The sequence below is a fragment of the Paramormyrops kingsleyae genome, chromosome 19 (genome assembly GCF_048594095.1).
Source record: "Paramormyrops kingsleyae isolate MSU_618 chromosome 19, PKINGS_0.4, whole genome shotgun sequence".
NCBI classification, from domain to species: domain Eukaryota; kingdom Metazoa; phylum Chordata; class Actinopteri; order Osteoglossiformes; family Mormyridae; genus Paramormyrops; species Paramormyrops kingsleyae.
Genome location: NC_132815.1, coordinates 2,806,101 through 2,829,538, shown reverse-complemented (window position 1 = coordinate 2,829,538; position 23,438 = coordinate 2,806,101). Strand labels below are relative to the sequence as shown.

At 49.4% G+C, this 23,438-nt stretch overlaps 1 protein-coding gene across 1 annotated transcript; it reads right to left on the bottom strand.

The window, feature by feature from the left end:
* Positions 1–433: 433 nt before the first annotated feature.
* On the bottom strand, positions 434–22,306 carry znf292b (zinc finger protein 292b). The gene is made up of 8 exons (XM_023810243.2): positions 21,891–22,306; positions 14,572–14,726; positions 12,080–12,158; positions 10,472–10,607; positions 10,089–10,291; positions 9,327–9,463; positions 8,514–8,655; positions 434–8,255 (listed from the first exon to the last, which is right to left on the bottom strand). The coding sequence occupies exons 1-8, from the start codon at positions 22,050–22,052 to the stop codon at positions 660–662; spliced, it is 8,610 nt and encodes a 2,869-aa protein (XP_023666011.2). The 5' UTR covers positions 22,053–22,306; the 3' UTR covers positions 434–659.
* Positions 22,307–23,438: the final 1,132 nt, after the last annotated feature.

Below are 23,438 nucleotides of genomic sequence, written 5' to 3'. Positions count from 1 at the left end.
CTGGCGGGGGAAAATTGCAAAGTGAAGAAACATACAAATACAGGAACCATGAGTAGTAAAATGTGGTTTAACTTGACATTCAGAATGCTGATGAAAGTAGTTCGTTTACACATATACACGCACACAGGCACACACGCACACAAGTATTGTCTACAGGTTCTGATTTACAAGATCTTACAAGAACGATGAGTCACAAATTTTACACAACACTATATCCAACTGTTTACATAAATTTTGTTACCAAAAGGAAAAAAAACATCCCACGGGGATATTAAACCTTCGAGCCTTGTCATTTTCCAAAATGTTTGTTCTGCAAAGGCAATGTAATGTGACGCTTTATAAATACAAACATGCTTTACAATTTAGATTCCCTACACTTAATTACTACAAAAGATCAGCTTAAAATGTACATATTCATAAAAGAGACAAATGCTTTACCCAAACTTTAAAATCAGCTTTTATTTTAATTTAGAAAAATTAAAATGCTCATGTAGTACACTTAATGGCTAACAAATAGCTTGATACTGCTTAGTGTTGGAAAATACACCTATTCAAATGAATTATTGTTTTTGGACACCAGTCTGCAGCAGGTTACTGTTCTAATCCTGAGTACTATGCTTTGATAATAGACATTCAACCAGTCAGTTAACACTCAAAGTCTACTTCTGAAGAATCACCAAAGGTCGCATTTCCTGAAGCTGCTTGAGCAGAAGGTCAGCCACGTGAGAGAAAGCACTGTCCACCACGATCTTCACGTTTCTCAGTGAAGTCAGGTTCTGGGGGTTTCTGAAGTCTATGCAGCTCTGCATGGCTCTCGGCCGCACATAAGCATCGGAGCGCTTGCACACCACAGTGGCCGTTTTTAGCTGAATAGTCCTGTCTCTTTTCAGAGGGATCGTGCCAATGACCTCGCTAGCTTTCCTTTTCGGAGGATGAGCAGACTGTGTGGATTCCTCCAAGAACTTCAGGAAGGACACTTCAAAGCCCATGGGCTTGAAAGAGCTCAGCGATATACTTTGATCAGGTTGCTCCTCATTGGTTGGAACGGTACTGGAGGAGGAAGTTGAGTCAGATCCATTACCTGCATAGTTGACTGGATTGCTCCGGGTGCACCTTAACCTCTCTAATGCCTTCCTACGAGTAAGTGGTGTAACCTCGTCGGTAACGGATTTGCGAGGTCGCCCTCTCTTTCTCTTCACCTCTGATGACGTGACAGATTTAGTTTCAGAGCTGTCATCTGTGGACTGCTTGGCGTCTGACATTTCGGTGTCCTCCGCGGTCTCGTCCCTGCCAGAGGTGAGTTTCAAGCTCTCTGTCTCGCTCATGTCAGGACCAGTTTCTTCTGCGTCCTCGTTCTCAGAAGTCTCAGTGGAACTATCCTCAAAGTTGGCTCTGCTTCTGTGTGACCAACACTTCGAGCGGGAGGACTTTTTGCAGAAAATGAAGTAGCTTCTCTGCTCTTCTAAGTACCTCTCAGAAAGTCCATGCCGAATGTAGTGCCTTAAAATGTTCCGTTCCGAGCTCACGACAGATTCACAGCCCTTTATCATGCAGGGATACTGTAGGGGAAATTTCTTTGTACACATTGCGGTCGCTTCCTCTTTGGATTTCAAAGAGGGCTTTCCATACTTTGTCCAGTGATTATTTTTTACGTCATCGGCTTTTTTTTTGTCGTTTCCTTTTTGAATAGCTTTTTGGTTGTTTTGCATGTTTTCTTTCCCGTCGTTAGCTTGATCAACTCCCGGCTGGGATTTCTTTGAGACCTGTCTCTCTCTATCCTGATTCTTTCGTTGTGTCATCAGCTGAAGTTTGTAAAGGTCCTGGTGTTTCTTCATGGTATGACGCAGCAGGTTAGATCGTGTAGCATAGCCACGGTCACAACCTTCAACCTCACATCGGAATAATCCCTCAACAGCTTCTACCTTGGATAGCTTTGTCTCCTTGTGAGCCTCATCGATGTGGGCAATGTACTTCCAGAAAGCAGTGAAAAATTTGGTACACTCGGGCTGATCACACTGGAACCTACCCAGATTTATGTTGGAAATCAGGCCACCCGCTTTATCAAGGGTGAATTTGTGAAGCTGGAGATAATGTTGCAATAAGCTTGTCACTTCTTGGAATATCCGTGAGCAGTCTTTAACCTGACATCTGAATTCACTCACTTGAGCAACCTCAGAATCTTCTTTGTTGTTATCTTCAGGTGGGTTGTCATGTTCGTCATCATTGCTCACTTCAAATTTAGGCAGAGCAGACTGATGTACAGCCTTATAATGGAGGATTAAGTTATGCTGGATGGTGAACGCTGCCATACATCCCTGGTGAACGCAACGGTAAGGCCTGTAAGGGCTGAAGGTATCATCTACCTCACCATTCTTTACTGCTGGTTTTCGCTCCTTCTTCTCTTTAATCTTCTTGGGTGTCTCGACTTTAGGTTTGACCAGTTTTGGCTTCATTGCATTAAACCCCTTGTCTGGAGACCGTATTGCGAGCTGCAGAGGATCTTCTTGGGGAGGCCCAGAGGCTGCAGGTGCAAAAGAGGTCCCAGCTGGTAAAATCTGGGCAGGTGGCTCTCCTTGTTGCTTGGCATGCAAAGTGGGGACAGATGGATATAATGCATTCGGAGGCTGGGGCGCTACGACACCATCAACTGTAGCAAGGTACCCCTCCGAGGGATGTCCGGTCATAACCGTGGCTGGTGAAGCTTTCTCCACCTCTGTCTGACTACAAACAGGTATACCTTGTGCAGGCTGAATTGGTAGTCCAATTGGGAGACCATTATCTTGATGAGATTCTCGAGTAGCTAAGGAACCAGCTGGCTTCACCTCAAAAGACTTTGGATGGTGTTCTTGGCTTGCTCTTTTTTGTGCATCAATCGTATTTTGTGTCGATATAGCAACTGATCTGTTCTGTCCAGCATCTGTAGGCATATGTTGTTTTATGAAGCTTTCATTAAGCTTTCCATGGCCTACTGCAGTGAACAGTAGATTGTTCTTCTCTCCACTGACCTGGTCATTACTGATTTGTATCTCAGGCTTTTTGTTGCACTGTCGTTTTATTCTCAGCCTGATCATTTCATCTTGAGACAAGCTGTGAACAGTCTGACAATGGGCTCTAAGGTTTGAATTTCTGGTGAATGTCTTATTGCACATCTGGCAGCGAAATGGGGCAAATTTACCATGATTTTTCTTGATTTCATTGATCATCTCTCCAGTGTAATTGTGTGTTTTTGAAAGGTGTTTGAAGAGAGCATCTTTTGTCATAGCTCTGTACTTGCAGCCCTCATTTTCACAAACAAATGGTTTCAAACATTCATCTAGGGCTACAGTGATGTTTGGCTTCACAGAATCAGTATTATTTACAACTATGCTGTTTAAACTCGAGTTCATAACAGGGGAACAGATTTTTGTTGCTTGGGTGTTCTCACTAACTTCCTTGTCTAAATCTAATTTCTCTAAAGCTCTTTGAAGTTCCATGACTGTTTCATCTACAACTTCGGACAAAAGAGGATCAGTGTCCGTGTCGTTTATCACAGCGGCTGCTGCAGCAGGAGCCTCTGGTGGAACTAAAGGAGTCCTTCCCTGCTGACTAGCACTTAACTTTGATAAGGCCCCAAAATTCTTAGAAGAGGCCTCAGTGACCATTCCAATGCTGTTCATCTCAGACCTAAGGTTCCCATTAGGCATCACCGGAACCACTTTTGAGGACTCGGAACTTTGCTGGTCATTCAAAGTTTGGGGACCAGGGTTCTGCAGACTTAAGTTTCTTGGACTGGCATTTACATCAGCACCAGATGGTCGAGACAAACTGCCCCTTCTGAGAAGGTCCCCTGCTAAAATTTGTTCACGCAGTTTTTTCTTGACATTCTGCTCTGACTGTTTCTTTTCTACATCGTCTTGAGGGCTGACCGGCGTCAATGTGTGCTCGCTGGAGTCAGATGAGGTTATCTGCAACAATGGATTTGTCATAAGGTTTTGTGCCAAACTGGCCATTGCCGCCAAAAGACCATCATTTGATATCCCTTCCTGCTGGGATTCTTCATTCCCCTTATTTTCTCTCATCTTCATCAGAGTCTCTGCTCTGAGTATCTGATTTAAATGATCTGTTGGAAGACTGCTTAGTGAAACAGCAGAATTGTTCTCTGCCAGCATCTCAGAAAGGACAGGATCAGAAAAGTCATGACCTCCAAACCTGCAGTCTGCTTCTTGTTTGATAAAATCTTCCCCATGCGGTTCAGTTTTTGTCTTGACTGGAATATTCCCAGTGTGCTGAATGACTGTGCTTTCAGGCAAACGACCATCGGGAGTGTAAGAGACACAAGGATTCTGGAATGTCCGTGGAATTCCAGAGGATTCAAAGAGGTCTTGGATTGTTGGATTATCGATAACTTGCTTCAGGACATCACCGTTTTGCCCATCAGAACTAGAATAAGCAGAGCCGTTGGCTTGGGGGAACGTCACATTAGGGAAAAACCTCGAGTCTAATGAGCACCTATCCAGTGGCTGATTAGTCTGGTCTTTGAAAGTCATGGTAGGGTTAAAATTTGAAGCCACTGGTTGCTGTGCAGTGTTTAAAACATGCGGTGAATTAAGAAGATCAAGAAATGATGTGGGCAGATCTGTAGAAAGGTCAGTGTCATCAAAGGCTTTGCAATGAGAACGCTTTGACAAGTGACCTCCAAGTGATTTTGGGCTGGAGAACTCCCTGAAACACCGGCAACAGATGAACTTTCCATCTTTTATAATGGCAGGCCACTTTGCTCTTTTGTTCCGCTTGGTTCGTTTAACTGCCAGGCCATCACCATTTGATGGTAACGCATTGCTGTTATTTGCTGGCCCTTGGTCAGCTGATGCTTGCAGAGTTGAATTTCCTTCAGAAGCAAAATCTGAGTTCGCATTATTCTTCATCTGCACATTAACAATTCTTTCTGGGGGTTTAAAGTTGGAAAATGCCGTGTTTTGTATTTGTGGTGGGTATAGAGGGCCTGAATTTTCTACAGGTTCTGATATCACAGCATCCTTAATATCCTCCATATAAGACGGCATGACAGAATGTGGAAGACTTTCCATTGCTGATGTTAACATTGGATTAGTCATTCCTTTTGAATTAGAGGGCACAATCTGACTAGTGTGGCCAAATCCTTGGTTTTGGATTTGTGCTGTACCCATCTGTGCTGGTGTACCTTGGGTAATGTTAGGGGCAAATCTGGAAACACAGGGAGTATGTAAACCTTCCCCTGGGGTACCTTCTGGCAACGCCGTGCTGCTTTCCCCCTGTGACTGCAGGAATGGATGACCAGTCACAGTGTGCACTGCTTGCAGGGCCGGCTGACCCATCTCTGTTGGCTGGGGTCCAACATTAGATGTGTTCATCTGGGAAGTATAAGGCGGATTAGGAAGACCATGAATGTGTGAGGACAACATATGAGAAGGGCATACTACTGGTTGGGAAATGTCCGGATTGTTCCCAGACTGTGAGGGCCAGGGAGTACTAGGCCCGACATGTGGCGGTACTGACCCAGACTGGCTCTGAGAGTTTCCTAACTGGGACAGCAATATCGGGTTTAAGATATTTTCCATTTGGTTTGGCAGAGTCAGACTCGCGCCAGCTTCCGAGAGAGAGATGGATGTGTTGGAGCCAGAAGGATCTGGACAACCTGCAGAATAGGGCAGAGACTGGCTGATGGTGTTCTGCATCTGCATTTGGACTACAGATACAGGGACACTGCTGAGCCTTCGGTCCTGTGAGGGTGTCACGGAGCTTAAATTTCCACCCACAGAAACACTGTGTATCACAGTCTTGGGTATCCGATTATTTTTCTTTGCCAACTTCCACTCTGCATAGAACTCAGGATGAGCCGCTTTCATGTGCTTGGTGACACTTCTGTAGGAGCTGTAGTTCCTTGTGCACGACTCGAAAGCACAGTTGTGTCTCTCTTTTGGTGGCGTAGCTCCTTCAGGTGGAACTGGATTGCCTAGGCATGTAGATGGAGCAACTGTGCTTGTGGTTCCTCCCCCATATGCCGTTAGAGGAGCAGTTGGTGGGGGACCTGCCTGTGAGCCGGCAGACGTGTGAACTCCAGGCATCACGGCAGATATGCAGTGTGGGGATTGTTCCGTTGGCAGGTTACTGTTCACAAACAGTCCTGCATGTGGTGCTGATATTGATCCTGCGCAGACAGCTTTACTTTCATCCCTTACATCATTCATGTCTTTTTGAAGAGAGCCCTGATTGTGACAGGGAAAAGACTGCACTGTACTCTGCAGAATATCCAGGCGTGAAGGTGCATTTGAGTCCTGTAAAACTCCCTGGTATGGAACAGGCAACAGAGCTGGAGTAGTCATTTGCCCTGGATCAGTGTGGAGAGGAAGGGTCGCAGAATCTGCTACCCTTGGCTGATTCGGCTCAGACAAGCAAAGGGCAGCAGGAGAACCAATCGAAAAGGTGTCAGGGCACGTTGATGAGAACTGTGGCTGGGCCAATGCAGATGGGTCATTCTGGAAAGATTCTTCGCAGTCAGATCCTGGCACAGGAGGAATACCCAGTTCGGTGTTGAGCATGCTCTCAACAGAGTGCTTTACTTTCACTGGTCTTGGGGGACACAGATTATCTACAGGTGAGCTCAGAGTACTCTGCCCAGCTTGACATTGAGGGAAGGGTTTCTGTTCAATGGGTACGTCATCAGACATAGAGAGTTCTGCTTCCTGTTCGAACAAGGAATAGTTTGGTTCCTGTTTGACAGAGAGAAGTGGGGGTTCTGCTAGTTCAGTCAGAGATTGGTCCTTGGCTGCAGTGTGTTCCTCCTTCACCACGTGATCCTCCTGATGCAAATCCAGCTGCGACTGCGAGTGGAATATTTTACTACAGCCAGGCTCTTTGCAAGTGAACGTCTTGTAATGTTGGGCTTCGTGATCATAAAGCATGTAAGCTTCATGAAACACCCTTCCGCAGTTTGGAAACATGCACTTAGCCTTAAACACTGCGTGTTCTTTTCGGTGTATGAGAAGCTCGGCGTTGGAGAGGAAGCTGGCCTTGCAGTTCAGCTGTATGCAAATATACGGCCTGACACCACAGTGCACTTGCAGGTGATCGTTCAGGTGGGTGACGCTGACAAACTGCCGACGGCAGTACTGGCAAACCACTTTCTTGCTTTGCATCTCGAGAAACCGCTTGGCTTCGTCATTGTTCTCATGCGCCTTCACGTGGGCTATCAGGTTTCTGAAGTACTTAAAGCCTTTCCGACAATTTGCCACAGGACAAGAGTATTCCTCCATGTTATCCGTTCTGACAGTGGACACCTCGTCTTTCTCCAACACTGAAGCGTCAGCGTTATTAGAATGCGAAGAGTTGACATGATCCAAAACGTCTTTTGACTTCGGCTTGCAGAGCTGGCTTTCAAGCAATCGGTCTTTTTGCATGGTGGCATTAGCTGCCGCCATTTTTGAGGCGTTGGCCAACTTCCTGCTAGTTTTCATAGCAGCAAGTCGCTCTTTGCAAGACTGTTTCACATGCGACGCCACGTGTGGCACCAACACGTCTTTATTGTCGAAGGATTCTGCACATATGGGGCAGCTGTAAACCCCATCTTTGACGTGCGTCTGTGCGTGTCGCACAATACGGTGACCAAGGAACTCTTTGTCACACAAGACACAGTACTGCATGTAGGCCTGCCAATTCCTGAACCGGGCAGAGATAAAACCCTTCTCTCTCAGCTTTTTAATTTCCCTCTTCTTTTTCCTTTCATCAGTCATTTCATTGAGCTCATTTGTTGTATCCCAGAAACACTCCATCTGATCTTTGAGCTCCTGACCTTTTCCCATGTCATCTTCTTCGAGCCCTTCCGGGTTCTCACTGTCGTTCAGCTCGTCGATCGATGACACGATGGATGCCTCCTCTCCCATCAAAGCTAAACAGTGGCGCTTGAGGGTTTTCCAGTCCCAGAATTCTGGATCAAAAGGCCACTGTCGTTTGAACACTAGTAGAAGCTCACAGCGCAGTGAATTAGGAACCGGCAGATTTTCTTCCTCAAACTTCTGGTCCGGCTCATTGTACAGAGTCTCCACAGCATAATAGGAGTCCACTGTAGGCTCCAGAAGGAACTCTGTTAGCTGGCATGCCCGCTTCACTTCCAGGTCAGAGGGCAACAAGCAGGAAATAGTCTTGCAAATAGTGGCCTTAGTGTTTCCGCTTTCCCCAGACTCCATTTGCAGGGCTCTTATACACATCTCAATGCACACTGGCAGGCCCACATCCTCCAGCTGTTAAAGGAATGGAAAAAAATACATTAGCATCAGAATTTTGGCATTGCCCCATAAAAACACCACGTAACGCTCAGCTGTGCAGGGTGTGTAATGAACACTGGGTTGGTTCAAAACTGAAAGCCATCAGGTCTGAAATCACATTTGTAAAAAGTTTTGGAAAAAAATAAAGTTGCTAAAAGAGTGAGCAATATATTATGACATATGAAGCTTTTTACCTTCTTCTATCCAGCCAAATGGTAACAGTGAGCGACCCACCTCTGACTGGATGACCTTGATGAGAAAGAGGATGTGGTAGACGGTTTTGGAGAGCTGGGACATTTGACGACATCTCTCCAGGAACGCCTGCGCTGACAATTCCAGGCGTTTCAGCAGCTTGCTCCAGAAGAGCGTGAGCTCCCTGAAAGGACATGGAAGCTTGTGAGAGGCTTCATCTGGGCAACAAACAGTCCATCACTAATGCCCTCAAGAGACTTTTCAAAATATGACAGCAGAAAAAATAAACATTTCTTCAACCTTTGAAACTATTTATTCCCCTGCATGAATCTGATAGCAATCTGGCATTGGAAGATCGTGGTTGGGAGTTCTAAAACGGTGTTTCTCAAGCCAGTCCTTGGGGACAGACAAACTTCCTGGGAGCTGGGAGGGAGCAAAACTGTGGACCGTTTGTTGGTCCCTGAGGACTGGTTTGAGAAACTCTGGTCTAAAACATAAAATGTAAGAAGCGGTGGGTTTTTTTGGAAAGGTGAGGCAGCAGAGGCATGGTGGGGCGGGGCGGCAGGGGCATCGTGAGGCGGGCGGCAGGGGCATCGTGAGGAGGGGCGGCAGAGGCATCGTGGGGCGGGGTGGCAGAGGCATCGTGGGGCGGGGCGGCAGAGGCATCGTGGGGCGGGGCGGCAGAGGCATCGTGAGGCGGGGCGGCAGAGGCATCGTGGGGCGGGGCGGCAGAGGCATCGTGGGGCGGGGCGGCAGAGGCATCGTGGGGCGGGGCGGCAGAGGCATCGTGGGGCGGGGCGGCAGAGGCATCGTGAGGAGGGGCAGCAGGGGCATCGTGAGGCGGGGCTCACTCACCAGGCACAGTACATGTCTCCCTGGAGAAGCTGCCGCATGAGGAAGGCAGAGCAAAGGCCCAGGGCTCCCTTCTCATCCCCCTCTGACTCCAGGTTACAGATCATCTCCAAAGCATCCCTGCAGTCCACCTGGGAGAGCTGCAAAAACAAAGGGAGTCACTGCACTGTCACTGAAAAGGAGGCACCTGCACTGTCACTGAAAAGGAGGCACCTGCACTGTCACTGGAAAGGAGGCACCTGCACTGTCACTGGAAAGGAGGCACCTGCACTGTGCTCGGACACATTCAGCAGGTTAACGAACCTTTACGAAAAAAAGCAATAAGGGAGAATAACGGCCCAGGGCCTGCGTTACATAGGAGTCTCATATCTCAGTGGGCAGCATATGTTCATGTTTTCTGACACAAAGTACATGGGAAAGCATGAGGCTGCATCACCAAGCTGCAAAGGAATGTCATTTGACTCTGCAGCTCGCCCTCTGGTGGACAAGGATGTAACACCACTGTGGGTAAGGCCATTAATTACAACACCACAAAGGTTCTATTCAGACAGGTACAACTTACCAAATCTTAAAATAGTTTTGTGTATATAATGAAATTATATTATTAAACCCCAAATAAATTAAAAGCACCAATCAAACATTTTATTCTTTGAACTCAAATAGCTCAGATCCAGGACAGGTGGGGTCAGTGCAATGCCTCCAGTAGGTGGGGGGGGTGGGGGGTGGGGGGCGCCTCTGATCTTCCTTCCTGAACGACACGCTCACCTCCTGCATCAGCTGGTCTCGCGAGGCCACGGTGCACAGACAAACCAGGTACGTCTGTTTGAAGTGGCCCTTCCCCTCGAACCCGGGGTATTCCGCGCACACTTTGGCCAGCAGGGCAGCCGTCTCCACGCGGTTCTCCTTCACGAGGTGCTTCACCCGCATTTCCAGCAGCATGGGGCCCTCCGCCGCTAGAAACTCTTGGACTGGAGAAACCGGGGGGGGGGGGGTTAGGGTTAGGGTTCAGTGGATCACCAAGTGTAACCAACACAGTGCTGAGCAGCACAATCCAGGTGACAATAACTGAAGGTCAGAGCGCAAGGAGGACATGCATCAAGCAGCTCTGCACCAGTTTAAATTTTTTTTTCCCACTTTATTATTTTTACCTTTGCTTGTTTCAGGAGCCTCTTTGGACATGATGCTCTGCAGCGTCGCATTGGTCCACGGGCCGCCTTCCTGCGCCAGCACGGACAGCATGTGCAGCTGCGAGATGCCACTCTGCTGCAGCAGACTGTCAGCAACCTGTGGACGGGGGAGAGCGAGGAGTCGGCGGCCGCCTCCGACACGCGCCCCGGCAGTGCCACAAGGAAGCCACTGTAAATAGGGCGTCTGGAAGGTGCCCGCTTGCACCACTGCTGGGACGCCTGAGGACAGCGCAGCCCTGCGCAGCTCAGCGGGTTAGGGTGCTGTGCCTGAGATCGGAAGGTTGCCGGTTCAAATCCAGAGTGATGTCACCACTGGGCCCCTGAGCAAAGTCCTTAATCCCAACTGCTCCGGGGACTGCTCGACCCCGCCTTCTCGAAATCTACGTGGATCTGGATAAAGATGAGGTCGGCTAAAGATCTGGAAATGTCTGGGGCGCTGCAAAGCCTGCCCTCAATCACGCCAGGGATACAGGATGAACAAGCAGCCTTCCGATGCCTTCAAACAAGAATCAGGCAGCTCTTCAGTGTGCTTACACCAGTGGGGACCCGATTCACACTGTAATTAAGCAAAACTACCTCTAAATTTCTATCTACATAGAGAGACAACAGGCATCCACCCAGGACAGGGTTACAGGGCAAAACGATGACTTGAGGTTAGTTTTGAAATTAAACTCTTACCACCAGCATGAGTGCAAAACCCTGTAAAACTGTATATGAACAAGAAATCCTGTCAAGCCTGCAGAAGGTCTTTGCAGCTGTAAGTCACACTAATGCTACACATCCAATCCCACCAGTGAAAGCCATCGGCTTCCATTAAACATCTACCAAAACTGCAGGATGCCTGTGTGGAGGAACACCGGCCTGTGGAGCACCGACACAAGAGATGTGCAAGCCCCAGGGCGTGCGGGGTTAGCGCCGAAAGCAGCAGGAGGGACCATCTACACAGCACCGACACGAGAGATGTGCAAGCCCCAGGGCGTGTGGGGTCAGCACCGTAAGCGGTAGGAGAAACTCTCTGTGCAGCACAGACACAAGAGACGTGCGAGCCCCAGTGTATGCGGGGTTAGCGCTGGAAGTTGCAGGACAGACCCTCTACGCAGAACCGACATGAGAAACATACGAGCCCCAGGTTGTTTGGGGTCAGAGCCAGAAGCAGCAGGAGAAACCCTCTATATGGTACTGACACGAGAGACGTGCGAGCTCCAGTGTGTGCGGGGTCAGTGCCGCAAGCGGTAGGAGAAACCCTCTATGCAGCACAGACACGAGAGACGTGCGAGCCCCAGGGTATGTGTGGGAAGAGCCTGAGTGCTCCTGAATATCCAGCTATAAAGAGCATGAAATAAAAACACTCATCCTCAGATGGAACAAAGAGTGAGAATCAACGCTAATCACTATGTCAAGAAATAAACCCCAAACCAATACCGTGACAAACCCTCAGCCAAACACCAACAAGCCACCACACTATGCCGATTTAGGAACTTCTAAAGCAGCTACCAAATAATTAAACAAACATGATTTTTATCCTTCCGATGAAGACGTTCCAGGAATGATAATGGCAGAGGCTGTTACCTGCACAGAGACTTGGACGTCCTTCCACAGGGCGACGGGCACCGGCTCCGGCAGCGAGAGCAGCAGCTCCACGCAGCTCCTGCACAGCCAGCGGAGCACAGTCAGTGCACGTGTCAGTCCTCTTTCCATATCACATGGCATCAGTATGAACCCTCGCGGCCGGGGGGGGTTGGGTTGGGGTGGCAAGGAATCACCCCGACGGAGACAAGGGACAGGCATGGGGTGGGCAGGAGGCGGGAGGGGCACCAGGAAGCTAGATGGGTACCGCAGCCGACAGGCGGTCCACGTGTCACCTCAAACAGCGGGGGGTGGGTGGGACAGAAGGAAACCAATATGTCTGCAGCTAAAGGCCTGTGTAGCTGTAACCCAGCCACCATGAGCCATGATCACAAGCATGGAGGTTGGGGGGGGGGGGGGGGGGTGGACCAAGGGGGCGCTGTGATCACAACTCTACATGCACACAGCAGAACTAAAATATGCATGACATCATTTTTTACAGCTTCCCTCATAAAAACGAGAGACGGGCAAAGACACAGGATGGGAATATCCGGTTTGCAGCATCGTTAAATTCCTCTTAAAATGCACTTTCAGGCCTGTGCGCGCAGTAATTCGGGAAGGTAGGCCAAAGAAAATTCCATGGGACGCTTATTTTTTCCATTCCAAAATCCATGCACCATAATCAGCCATGAAAATTGTGATTAAGTACCGTGACGTGCAGTCCGTCTGAAACTCATCCATTTAAAAGTCATTCCTGTTAATTTATCACTCTTGCTCAGTAAACAGCCACACTAAAGCATGTAGGTTAAGGGGGGGGGAGAGAGACAGGCTCTATTAAAATTATGCCTCTCGGTCACGACAGCCAGCAGATACTCCTGAAGATGAGATAAATGGCCACAAATCAGGAGTAATTATGAGGGACAGGCCTGTCACCCTGCACCAACGACAGAGCACGCTTTGTCTCGGACACAGAGAGAGAGGCAGGACATCATTTCATCTCCCGCTCCGACTCGGCACCTCTGCCTCCATTTGCCGGCCTGCCCTCATCTGCTGGCCTGCCTCCATTTCGCTGTGCTTCATTATATCACCGCAAGGACAGAGGAGGGATGAAGGAGACGTCTAATGAGCGCCGCTGCCGTCCGCGCCTTGTTATCCCAGCCCTGGGCATACTCCCCTCCCCCATCTCCTCCGTAACACACAGAAGCCTGCTCCCCCCATTTGTGACCATTTTAAAGCCAGACTTTGCCCCTCCTGCTAACTGGGCCGGCAGATTGTGAAACGACTTTTCTCCCGCCGCACATTTTTCACGGTTTCGTGTCTTCCTGAGAAACGCAGCACACCGTGCAGTGTACACTGACCTTGCTGGGCAGGTTGCAGTAATTACACTCTCTGACCACCTCTGAAAAACCCCAACCAGGACCATGCACGTCAAATCCCAGCTGTGGTGAGATATTTCCAGTGCCCGTCTCCATGACTTCATTTGCCCACATTACTTCCGGAATATAAACTTGATGAAATCGAACACATTCCAGTCCTAATGTTATTAGAAAAGTATTTCCTTGGGAGATGGTCATCTACAGCAGGCCTTCTCATTCCTGCTCCTGGAGATCCATCACCCTGCAGAGCTTAGTGTCCACCTCTAATACTGAGGTGCGACTGAAGGACCTGATTATCTGCATTAGGTGTGTTACATCAGGGCTGCACCTAAGCTCTGTGGGGGTGGGGAGGTGTAGACCTCCAGCAGCAGGAAGCCCTGGTCTGGGGGGGGTGTAGACCTCCAGGAGCAGGAAGCCCTGGCCTGGGGGGGGGGGGGGGGGTGTAGACCTCCAGGAGCAGGAAGCCCTGGCCTGGGGGTGGGGGGTGTAGACCTCCAGCAGCAGGAAGTCCTGGCCTGGGGGGGGGGTGTGTGTGTGTAGACCTCCAGCAGCAGGAAGCCCTGGTCTTCAGTGTGTGTGTTCAGTCTGTCTTAGTGCTCTCTCGGACACACCATTCCCAAACAAGCAAGCTTTGTGATACAAATCAAGCTGCGTATGATGTGTAAATCACCCAAGTTACCCTTTAACCAGGCACTGCGTAAGGAAGCACCCAGCTGCACAGGGTAAGATGAAGAACTGCAGAGTGCACTGGTTACAAAAAAAGAAAAGCGAAAACAACCCCCAATCTTGCGTTTGTACCGACTGTAATTTTACTCTGACTTTTTAATCTAACGTTTCACCCTGGAACATGCAGTGCTCTATATTTCTCTGGCATCCTCCTGAGCACAAAAGGCCAGCAGAGGGCATGCTGGTTAAAGACGAGGAACCCATGGTTTCAACACAAAGCACTAAAGTCATTTTAGCAGTACAGCAACATAAACTGACAGCGTCATTAGTTATTGACTTGCATTAGAGAAATCCACAACTAGCAGGATGCTAACGACGACGATGCCGTTTCCGCTCGGGCGGCTCGATTTAAAGCGACGGGCTGCTTTAGGTATATGTTAGGGATAAACTCACAGCGTGAGGCGCTCAAGAACCAGCTGAACGTTCTCGCACTGCATGGAGAGGCAGGCCGCGGCATGGGCATAGCTCACGAGGGCCGTGGTGTACACCTGCACCAAGGGCAGGGGGTCCTCCTCCATCCGCCATCGGCTTGCGTACTCCAGCAGCGTCTGTCAGGGGGGCAGAGAGAGAGGGGGAGAGGGAGGGGCAGGGGGTAGAGAGAGAGGGGGAGAGAGATTTACAAGACACCCAAAACAGTGTCATTACCAGCCTGTCATGCTATGTTCCGTCCTTGAGTGAACAGCAGATACAGATACGCAGACCACCATCACCGAGAACAAGCCCGTAATGAATCACTGCACCCTTCTCTTAAAATGTTACCTCAGACTAATATTTCTAGCGCATGCGAAGGCTGAGAACCAAAAGAACTGCCCGAAACGGTTCCAGAAAGATCTGTGAAATTACCCATGACCCTCCTGATATCCCAGTTTGGTTCTGCTCACTCGATTCACCTCAAACCACAAGCCTCAGCCTCACTTCTCAATGAAAGCAGATTTAAAAAAAATAAATAAAAATTAAAAACAAAACGATGAATGTGATGGCGACATCATTCCGGACAGTAACTGCCCAATCAGAGCCTATAGAGAGGGAAAGGCTTGGGAATTTCCGGGTGTTCCCAAAGAATCCGGATGACCGATCCGTTCAGATGGCTCAGCTGAAGTGCGAAAGACAGAGTCACCTTCCTGGCCGACTGTTCGGGGGAAGAGCGGGTAAGCAGGGTAGCAGAATCCACCGCAGAATGACAGACCCGGAAGGTCCAAGACGAGCCCCCATAGCACTCAGTCGCTTAGACGCTCTCGGCGGTCCCACACAGCCAGGGGGGAGGACGCCGAAGACCCCGATACAGTCAACACTCACTGTACCTGAGTAACGGATCACGGAGGCAATGCAGAGCGACGTTAACCGCTGACAACTGGAGATCCCAAAGAGGCACTGACAGAGCCCCGTCTCCCGCATCTCCGTACAATACGTGATCAATACGAGACAGGCATGCTGTCAGAAGGGGCAGTAAATGGAAGCAATCGCTAAAGCAGGAACACTGCACTGGCCTCTTCTGGAGCCTCTGCAGAGTTTCCTCCTCCTCAGGCTGAAAGCCTCCATGCAGGATATCGGTCACCAAGAAATCCCCCTGTCAGGTGCTTGCAGCCATCAGACACGGGCAACCTGCCACGGCGCCGCCCCGCTGGCCGAGAGGGAAGGCGCGCCCCCTCCGCCATAACGATGTTCAGCAGGGAAGGTTGCAGGAGACCAGGTGCTCTGCAAACAGCTTCTGCAGCTGGTCCAGGATCTGCTCTTAGCCACTGATGACACAGGCAGGGCAGAAGGGCTTTCCTACACACCCCAAATTCACCTCTGCATCACTGGTATATTCATGCTATATTAATAGCACAGGAACTCACACTCAGATGTACATTAAATGTGACACAATGATTCTCCTCCAGACAGCCTGACCCTTTTAAAAAAGACACGTCACCAGATAGCTGTGGCCGGTCACAAATGTCAGGGGTCACCCTGGACCCGCGGCCAGCAGCCGGGGGCTGCCTCCTCAGCAAGCACACAAACCCACGGCCCCCCGTCTGAAGCCAGACGCTGCGGTGGAGTCACATGACCTGAGAAGACACAGTGCCCCTGCCTGGCTGCGCAGGCGAGGCGGCTGCTTACAAAGCGGCGGAGTCATCGTCACGTAGCCTTATACTGCACAACAAGCAGGATCCATCTCTGGCAGGAAGAGCAGCTACACAAACCACGCATACAGCCAACAGAAAGTGGCCCATCGATTTACTGCACATACACAATCAATTCAGGCACGCAGTGCAGAGAGAAAGGGATTAAATCAAGGTCATTGATGGAAAATGAATGTGAACCTCTAGAATAACAACTTCTTGAAAAAGAGGGTAACTGGAGAGAGGTGCTCTGATTGATTCGGGATGGGCTTTGTCTATGCCGACTGTGCAAATACAATTTTGGCCATCTGCTCTTCACAATGGAAGCCAAGAGCAATATCACCAATCAACAGATTTCTGAGGACCTCAGCATTAGAACTACAGAAGCACAAGACTGGTATAGGTTAAAGGAGGAGGTCTAGACCAGTGACTATGTTAGTTACAGTCCCCAGTCAGGCAGACACTTAACAAATGGAAGAAATTCAGCACCGTCGCTCTTCTGCTTAGGAGAGGGCAACCTGCAAAGGTCAAAGTAAGGGCACGACAGACTGCAAAGGTCAAAGCAAGGGCACGGAAGACTGCAAAGGTCAAAGCAAGGACACGGCAGACTGCAAAGGTCAAAGCAAGGGCACGGCAGACTGCAAAGGTCAAAGCAAGGACACGGAAGACTGCAAAGGTCAAAGCAAGGACACGGAAGACTGCAAAGGTCAAAGCAAGGACACGGAAGACTGCAAAGGTCAAAGCAAGGGCACGGCAGACTGCAACAAGTGACAGGGATCCCCAGGGTGACAGCTAAGCACTATTGCATCTCTTGCCCTGGATAATGTCTGTGCTCATAAGTGCACCATGAGAAAGAAAGAAAGAAAGAAAACGGAGTGCTGTTGATGGGCAGTGACTTGCTCTCTGAGGTCACACTGGGAGGTGAATCGCTCTCTGAGGTCACACTGCGGCCCACCTCAAGCTTGCTAAAGACCACGTTTAAAGAACTAAAGAGAAAAGACGACGGAAAATATCTGAACTTCTTGGGAAATGGACAAAATGTTATGTTTGGAGAGAGAAAAAAAAGGACTCGACATACCAAAGCCTGACCTCGGCTCTGCAGCACGGCAATGAAGGGGTCAGAGATACCCAAAGAATAAAAGAAACATCTACAGCAGACGCTCAGGGCTCCCATCTGCGTCTAAATCCCAATAGCTGGGCTGTACAATACAACAATACTACAGGTGTAAATCCCCAGCAGTGCTGAGTTTGACAGAGTCCCGAACTCATTCCCACTGAAGTGCTGCACCATAGTCAAAAGCAGTCTGCAGAAGCTAGACATTCCTAAAAAATACAAGAACCAAAACAGTTTTGTATAGATACCTCCTAACCACGGTATGGGTCTGATCAGCAGCCACAGAAGCGGTTTCTTGAGGTTACTGTTAAAGGATATTAGTTTACATATTTTTTCCCAATCAACGACAGTCACTGCTTTAACAATTTATTCAATATAGCTATAACGATGTGAAAAGCCATAAGAAGATACATAGAATCGAAGATCAGATCACATTATAGTAGCATAAATCCAGATACGAGGTAATCTGGATCACTTTTTCCCAAACTGCATTTATTCCAGCCAGTGAAGCACATGTTGAAATGGTTCAGCCTTTAACAAACTCTAGTTTTTCGTTTTTTTTTTGCCCACCCGAAATACGGGGATGGCGAACTCTGATTCACCAGGAGTGTCTGCGCGTCGAGGACACGGCAGTGCGAGAACCTCACGGAGACGGGCACCGAAATAAAAATAACATAAATCCCTAACGCACCTTCTACATGAAGACATCCCTCCTGCGACTCCCATGATGGAGTTAGTAAAGCAGAAGACGAACGCCACACAACAGCCGGCCACAGGGGGCGCAAGGTCATGCATATTCATCGAGGCGCAATTGGCGGCGAGGAGCAGCGGGGCATCTAAAATATATTTGGTCAATCAGGGCCCCCTCCTGCACGCAGGGGGTGAAGTGGCCAGCTGAGCTGACGTGATGTGTGGCGCTACAGGGAGCTTGGTGGGGCTTGGGGAGGGGGGGCTCCATCTGTGCCTCTACACAAGCTCACACAACAGCTGAGAATCTCCAGAGGCTCACCCTACCCAATATGCAGCTAAATCAAACGAGTGTCTTCGGTCTCGTGAACTCGCTGATCTGATACAACCCGACCTACATCTCCTCTACCCTCCGGACCCCCCGATTCCATGTCCTGGGGTAACGCCAGAGACGTGCACCTGTCTCACACGGAAGCGAGATGACCTGTTGTTTACGAAGCACTACGGCGTTCCGGAGTTGGATGAGGATATGGAGCCGGGAATCGCAGTCCCATGCACCCCCTCAGCTCCGCAAACACGCGGCCGCTTCCTCGCTCCCACCACCCAAGTCTCTGAGATGCACCATAACACCTTAAAACCCCCCATGCAGGTTTTCAGTTTGCCTTACATAACATCAGCCACAGCACTTTGAACATACCTCAGCTAAAAGCTCGAGCCTTGGACACCGTTCACATGAGAAACTCCCTTTGGGGCGCCATCATTCCTCCAGCTTGTGTACGAGACGCAGTGCTGCTTGCAGATCTGCTGATGCTACCAGCTGTGATTTTTTACCCAATGGAAAGTGGGACATAAACCCAGCCTTAAACGATCAGCCTGGAAGCCACCCAAAGATCATCCTGACATTTCTGAGGCTCTATCCCAAATGCCTGGCGACCCACGCAGCTTGTATATATACAGAGCGAGGCTGGGCTGGGGCAAGAGCCTGGAGCGACAGGGCGGGTCCCAGAGACCTGAGGATGGGCCCCGGGGCCGCCTCACCAGGAGTCAAAAGGGGCCCAACGCCACATTCTACAAAAGTTACATCCCTCAAACAAGAAACTAAAACTCTGGTGCAAGAAAAAAGGGGGTCCTACATGATGACCTAATAGGCTGTGAATCCTCATTGAAAATAGTGGTGAGAATGACTGACAGCCACCTATTTAGGCAGCTAGTCGCCATGAAAGCCCAGACCAGGTCTGTCTGGCTTAAACACTTCTAACACTTTAACAGAAAGAGAAAACGAGAAAAATACATGCTTCACGGGAGTGGTAACATTTACATTCGTATTTCTGACCTTTTCATTCAAAGTGTTAGACAGTAGAGGGAAGGGTAACAAATCCGTTTTTAGTGAGCTCTGAGATCTGAACCCACAACCTTTGTGTTGTCACTGCGACTTTCTACTTGATGAGCAACAGCAAGGATGGTAACACCGATATCCAAACATAAACAAAGGGCCCGACATCCACACATATGCAATTTTCCACCTTATAAATCATAACCAGCTAATTACACTGGTCTCCCAAACCTTCCAATCCCCAGCCAAGACATTAAATTTCACCCATCAGACCAACAGTCTCCCTAAAGGAACAGAGCAGACCCACAAGGAACAAGCATTATATCTTTCTTTTACCTGGGCAGTGCTGGAGAGTGTCAAAGCCTAGCAAACACACTGTAGTAACCTCTCAGCATGTTAAACACACGCCGTTTTATAGCCGCCGCGATCCCACTCGCTGGCACCGTTAGACCGAGGGCCAAACAAGCGTGTTCCTCCTCACAGTGCTCCTGGGTGCATTCCTCGCTCTGGAAATCTGCTAGTTTCTCTAACAGACTTTCCATGCCCCACAGCAACAATCCAGACATATAAAGTGGCATCTAAAAGAATGTTATTGTTTTGGGAAACAAGGCTAGCGGCAGATTACTACCATTCATACCTGTATGTGGACCTACTGACTGGAAGCTCAAAGTTTTGCCTAATTAGAGATCAGTTCTGGTTTTAGGCCAGACACCTAACATCATCAACACCAGATCGGAATTCAAAATTAGAAAACAAGCTACCAACAAGCTAGAACAACAACAATAACACTTTTCAACAATTACGAGGATCCCCACACGTCCTGAGGCAGTCATTTCTGGAAGCTGTTAACGCAAAATATCGCCCGCAGGCCTCTCGGGGCCCACTTGAGGTTCTGATGTTGTTGTTCATCTCCATTATTATCACCATCCTCCCCACCCAATGGGACGCATTCGTTTGCATCTTCTGTTGGCACCTGAACAGGAAACCACAGCACGTGAGCGACTGCCATGGGATTTACAGTCACAAGCAAAACATACCTTCAGAATACATCCAGACTCCCATCCTGCCCCAGACACTCATTGATTTCAGAGAAAATTTTAATCTGCTTCATTTTACAGCCTCTTAACTACAGAAACAGCTTTCATCTTTGCAAAGTAACCATTTGCACAGAAAGAACGTAAATTAAATAGGGAGAAAGTACAATTTGTTGACAAATACATATATTAACCATGCACTTGCCATGACAATTACTCAGAAAATGTAAACCATTACAGTGTCACATTTCCATTGTAGTTTGGAAACCTCAACACATACAACTTGATATTTATATACTCCATACCTATAGTACAAACTGTACTTTTACAAAAAGATTATTCTCTCCAAGGAAACTGCAGGCCTTCAAACAAATACAACTACGATTTTACAGTCAAATATTCATTACTGGAAAATGCTTCGGTTTCAGTAATAGAGGCAACTTGCCTATGGAAAGCCAGTCAGCTTTTATCACCTGCGGCTGAAGAAATTACCGATTAATCACGACGAAACTCTGGCAGCCCAGCGAGAAATCGTAACTCAGAAATGGGGTGGAGGCAGCGGAAAATGGGTTATTAAAGCAGACACTGTGCACGGCACCGGGGGCGACTTTCACCCCGCCTCGGAGACGCACCGATTTACCCCGTTCATTCACGGCGACCTCCAACAAAAGGAGCTGCCCAGCGGCCGGGGAGACACCCCCCTCCAGCTCCAAAGGCGGCGTGGCGGCCGAAACCCCCGTCCCGTCATTAACTGGCCGCATCGCCGGCTCCGATCCCGGGAAGTCGGCGAATCAGCCGCAGATGCGCGTCCGCAGCCTAACAATGACCGCTCGCAAGGCTCCGGCCGCCATGAATGATCTACTGGCGGACAGCGATGCACGGCGCAGTCAGGGAAAATAAAAAAACACACAAAACAGCCGCAAGGGCCCGGGGAGCCAATTCGGGGCTCTGCGGCGGCACCGTCACAAAGCGCCGCTTAATTTCATGTGCAAAAGGTGGCAAACTTCACGGCGCCGGAGATTCCCGGTAACGATCGCCGGGGGATCCGGCAGTGCGGCTGCACCCCCGACGCGGAATAAGACCGGCATGACATTGCTGGGGACAGAGCCGGAGCGCCTGACATGACAATGAAGGATGAACATCCCTCGGCAGCAGCGGGGGTCTCCGCGCTCGGCTCCGTCCAGCGCCGCAGCCTCGGCGGGGCGGCGTTAGCCAGCGGGCTACGGGGAAACAACAACAAGCCAGTCCTGAGGAAACCTGGCGCGATGCACGAGCCCGAGGCTGGGACGCGCGTCCTGCATCCGACACAAAGGAGCGCTCGGATGCTCCTGCAAAGCCGCCGCTCGCTCAGCGGTCGCTCCGATCTCAGACCGACACCGTTTGTGCGGCTTTATTTTGAAATCGCCCCGATGCTCATCGAGCTTTAGAAATAACTGACCGACCTGGCAGAACTCCTGGCAGTACTGGGATGCGGACTGCACCGGCGACTGCGTGCTGCTCTTCAGCGCGGCGGCCAGCCCCTGCAGCCGCTCTCCGAGAGCCGCCACCGCCGCGCTGGCGCCGCTCTGTGCGCTACGATCATGTTCGGCCTCCTCGTCCGCCATCTTCACACCCAACTCCGCCGCGTACGCACATAGCCTCACGTGACCGGGCTCGCACACGTACGACTACGCACGCGGCGTCACGTGACGCTGGGCTGTTAAGGCTCGCTCGCTTGCTCGATGAACAAATCTGATCAGCTGTAAATGGCGCTGCGGCGGTAGCCTGGTCTGCGCATAGCCTCGGGCGGGCGCCAGTCTCTCGGCGTACAGTTATTTTTATGCTGGGTCTGTAATGGCAGAAAATTAAGCGTCTTTACAGTTTCTTATCATTTTACGAGAATATGGCATTAATTTTCCTCCTTTGTATATGTTGAGGAAATTAGTAATATTTCGGTGTTTTCTGTATTCGCATTAATTTGCATTAGCGCTATCGGCCAGCGAATGACGTATTTTGGACTGCATAGCCTTTCATTAGAAAAGGGCAAAAATCCCCACTGTAGATGGCAGAAGGGCTGGAAAATGCGCAGCGCCGACACGTGGACATAATGGGGACTGCAAAGTTCCCCATTGTTTTTTTTTTCTTTTCTATTTGCACTTCATTAATTGACATTGTAGATATCTTTTTATTTGATTACAGAACACATAAAATGTCTTTAAAAAGTTACAGATTTTACACCAGTGTTTCGTTTCTTTATACTTATTTTTGTAAATCCCTAGTGTTTTGTAGATCCTTATGGTAATTCATTATATTTCATTATATGTGGCGGAGGACATCAGTCGCACGAAAATATGCAACCAACATTGCATTGGAAAAAAAACCTCGTGATATTTCTGAGCATTTAAAAGTGGACTGCAAGCTAGCTTTGTGCAAATGTTTGCTAGAAGCCTTTAAATAGCGCTCTCGGGTGGGTAGTGCTGTTGCCTCATGTACATAGCTGGGGCTGGGGTTTGTACTGTGTCTCAGCCCTGCGTGTGTGCTTTGTGTGTTTAATGTGCACGGTTAAGTGTATGTGTGCATCCTCCTCCTGTCCACTGTGTAGTACAGGCTTGTGCCGGCTTGATAGTGGCTCCTCCTCGTTTGGAGCTCAGCTGTAACGCTTTAGGATATGAAGAAGTCGCCATGTGTAATGTGTATCATTTTTATTTTGTAGCCCCTCACTCATGTTCCTGGCTCTCCAGCAGCGTGTGCTTCAGTGGGCTCAGCCTCTTTGCATGTAATCAGAAGGTTGCTGGTCCCAACCCTGGTCTCAGCACATCTGTGGGCCCTTGAGCAAGGCCCTTAACCCCCAGCTCCCTGAGTGTAACTACAGGTGGCTACATTTTGTGGCCAGCTTGCTCTCACCTACAGATGGCAAGTTGGGGTCGGGGAAAAAAGAATCCCCAAGGGGGCCAACAAGGCATAATCATTTCATATCTCCCAGTTCTTCACCAGCAGTCTCAGTGGTGGGT

Bases quoted from the DNA above. Each gene is read 5' to 3' on its own strand.
- znf292b (XM_023810243.2), bottom strand. From the start codon at position 22,052: ATGGCGGACGAGGAGGCCGAACATGATCGTAGCGCACAGAGCGGCGCC. The intron at 10,292-10,471 runs GTAAAAATAATA...CGGTTTCTCCAG, and splicing joins GGCTCCTGAAACAAGCAAAG to TCCAAGAGTTTCTAGCGGCG. The intron at 8,256-8,513 runs GTGGGTCGCTCA...TTCCTTTAACAG, and splicing joins TCAAGGTCATCCAGTCAGAG to CTGGAGGATGTGGGCCTGCC.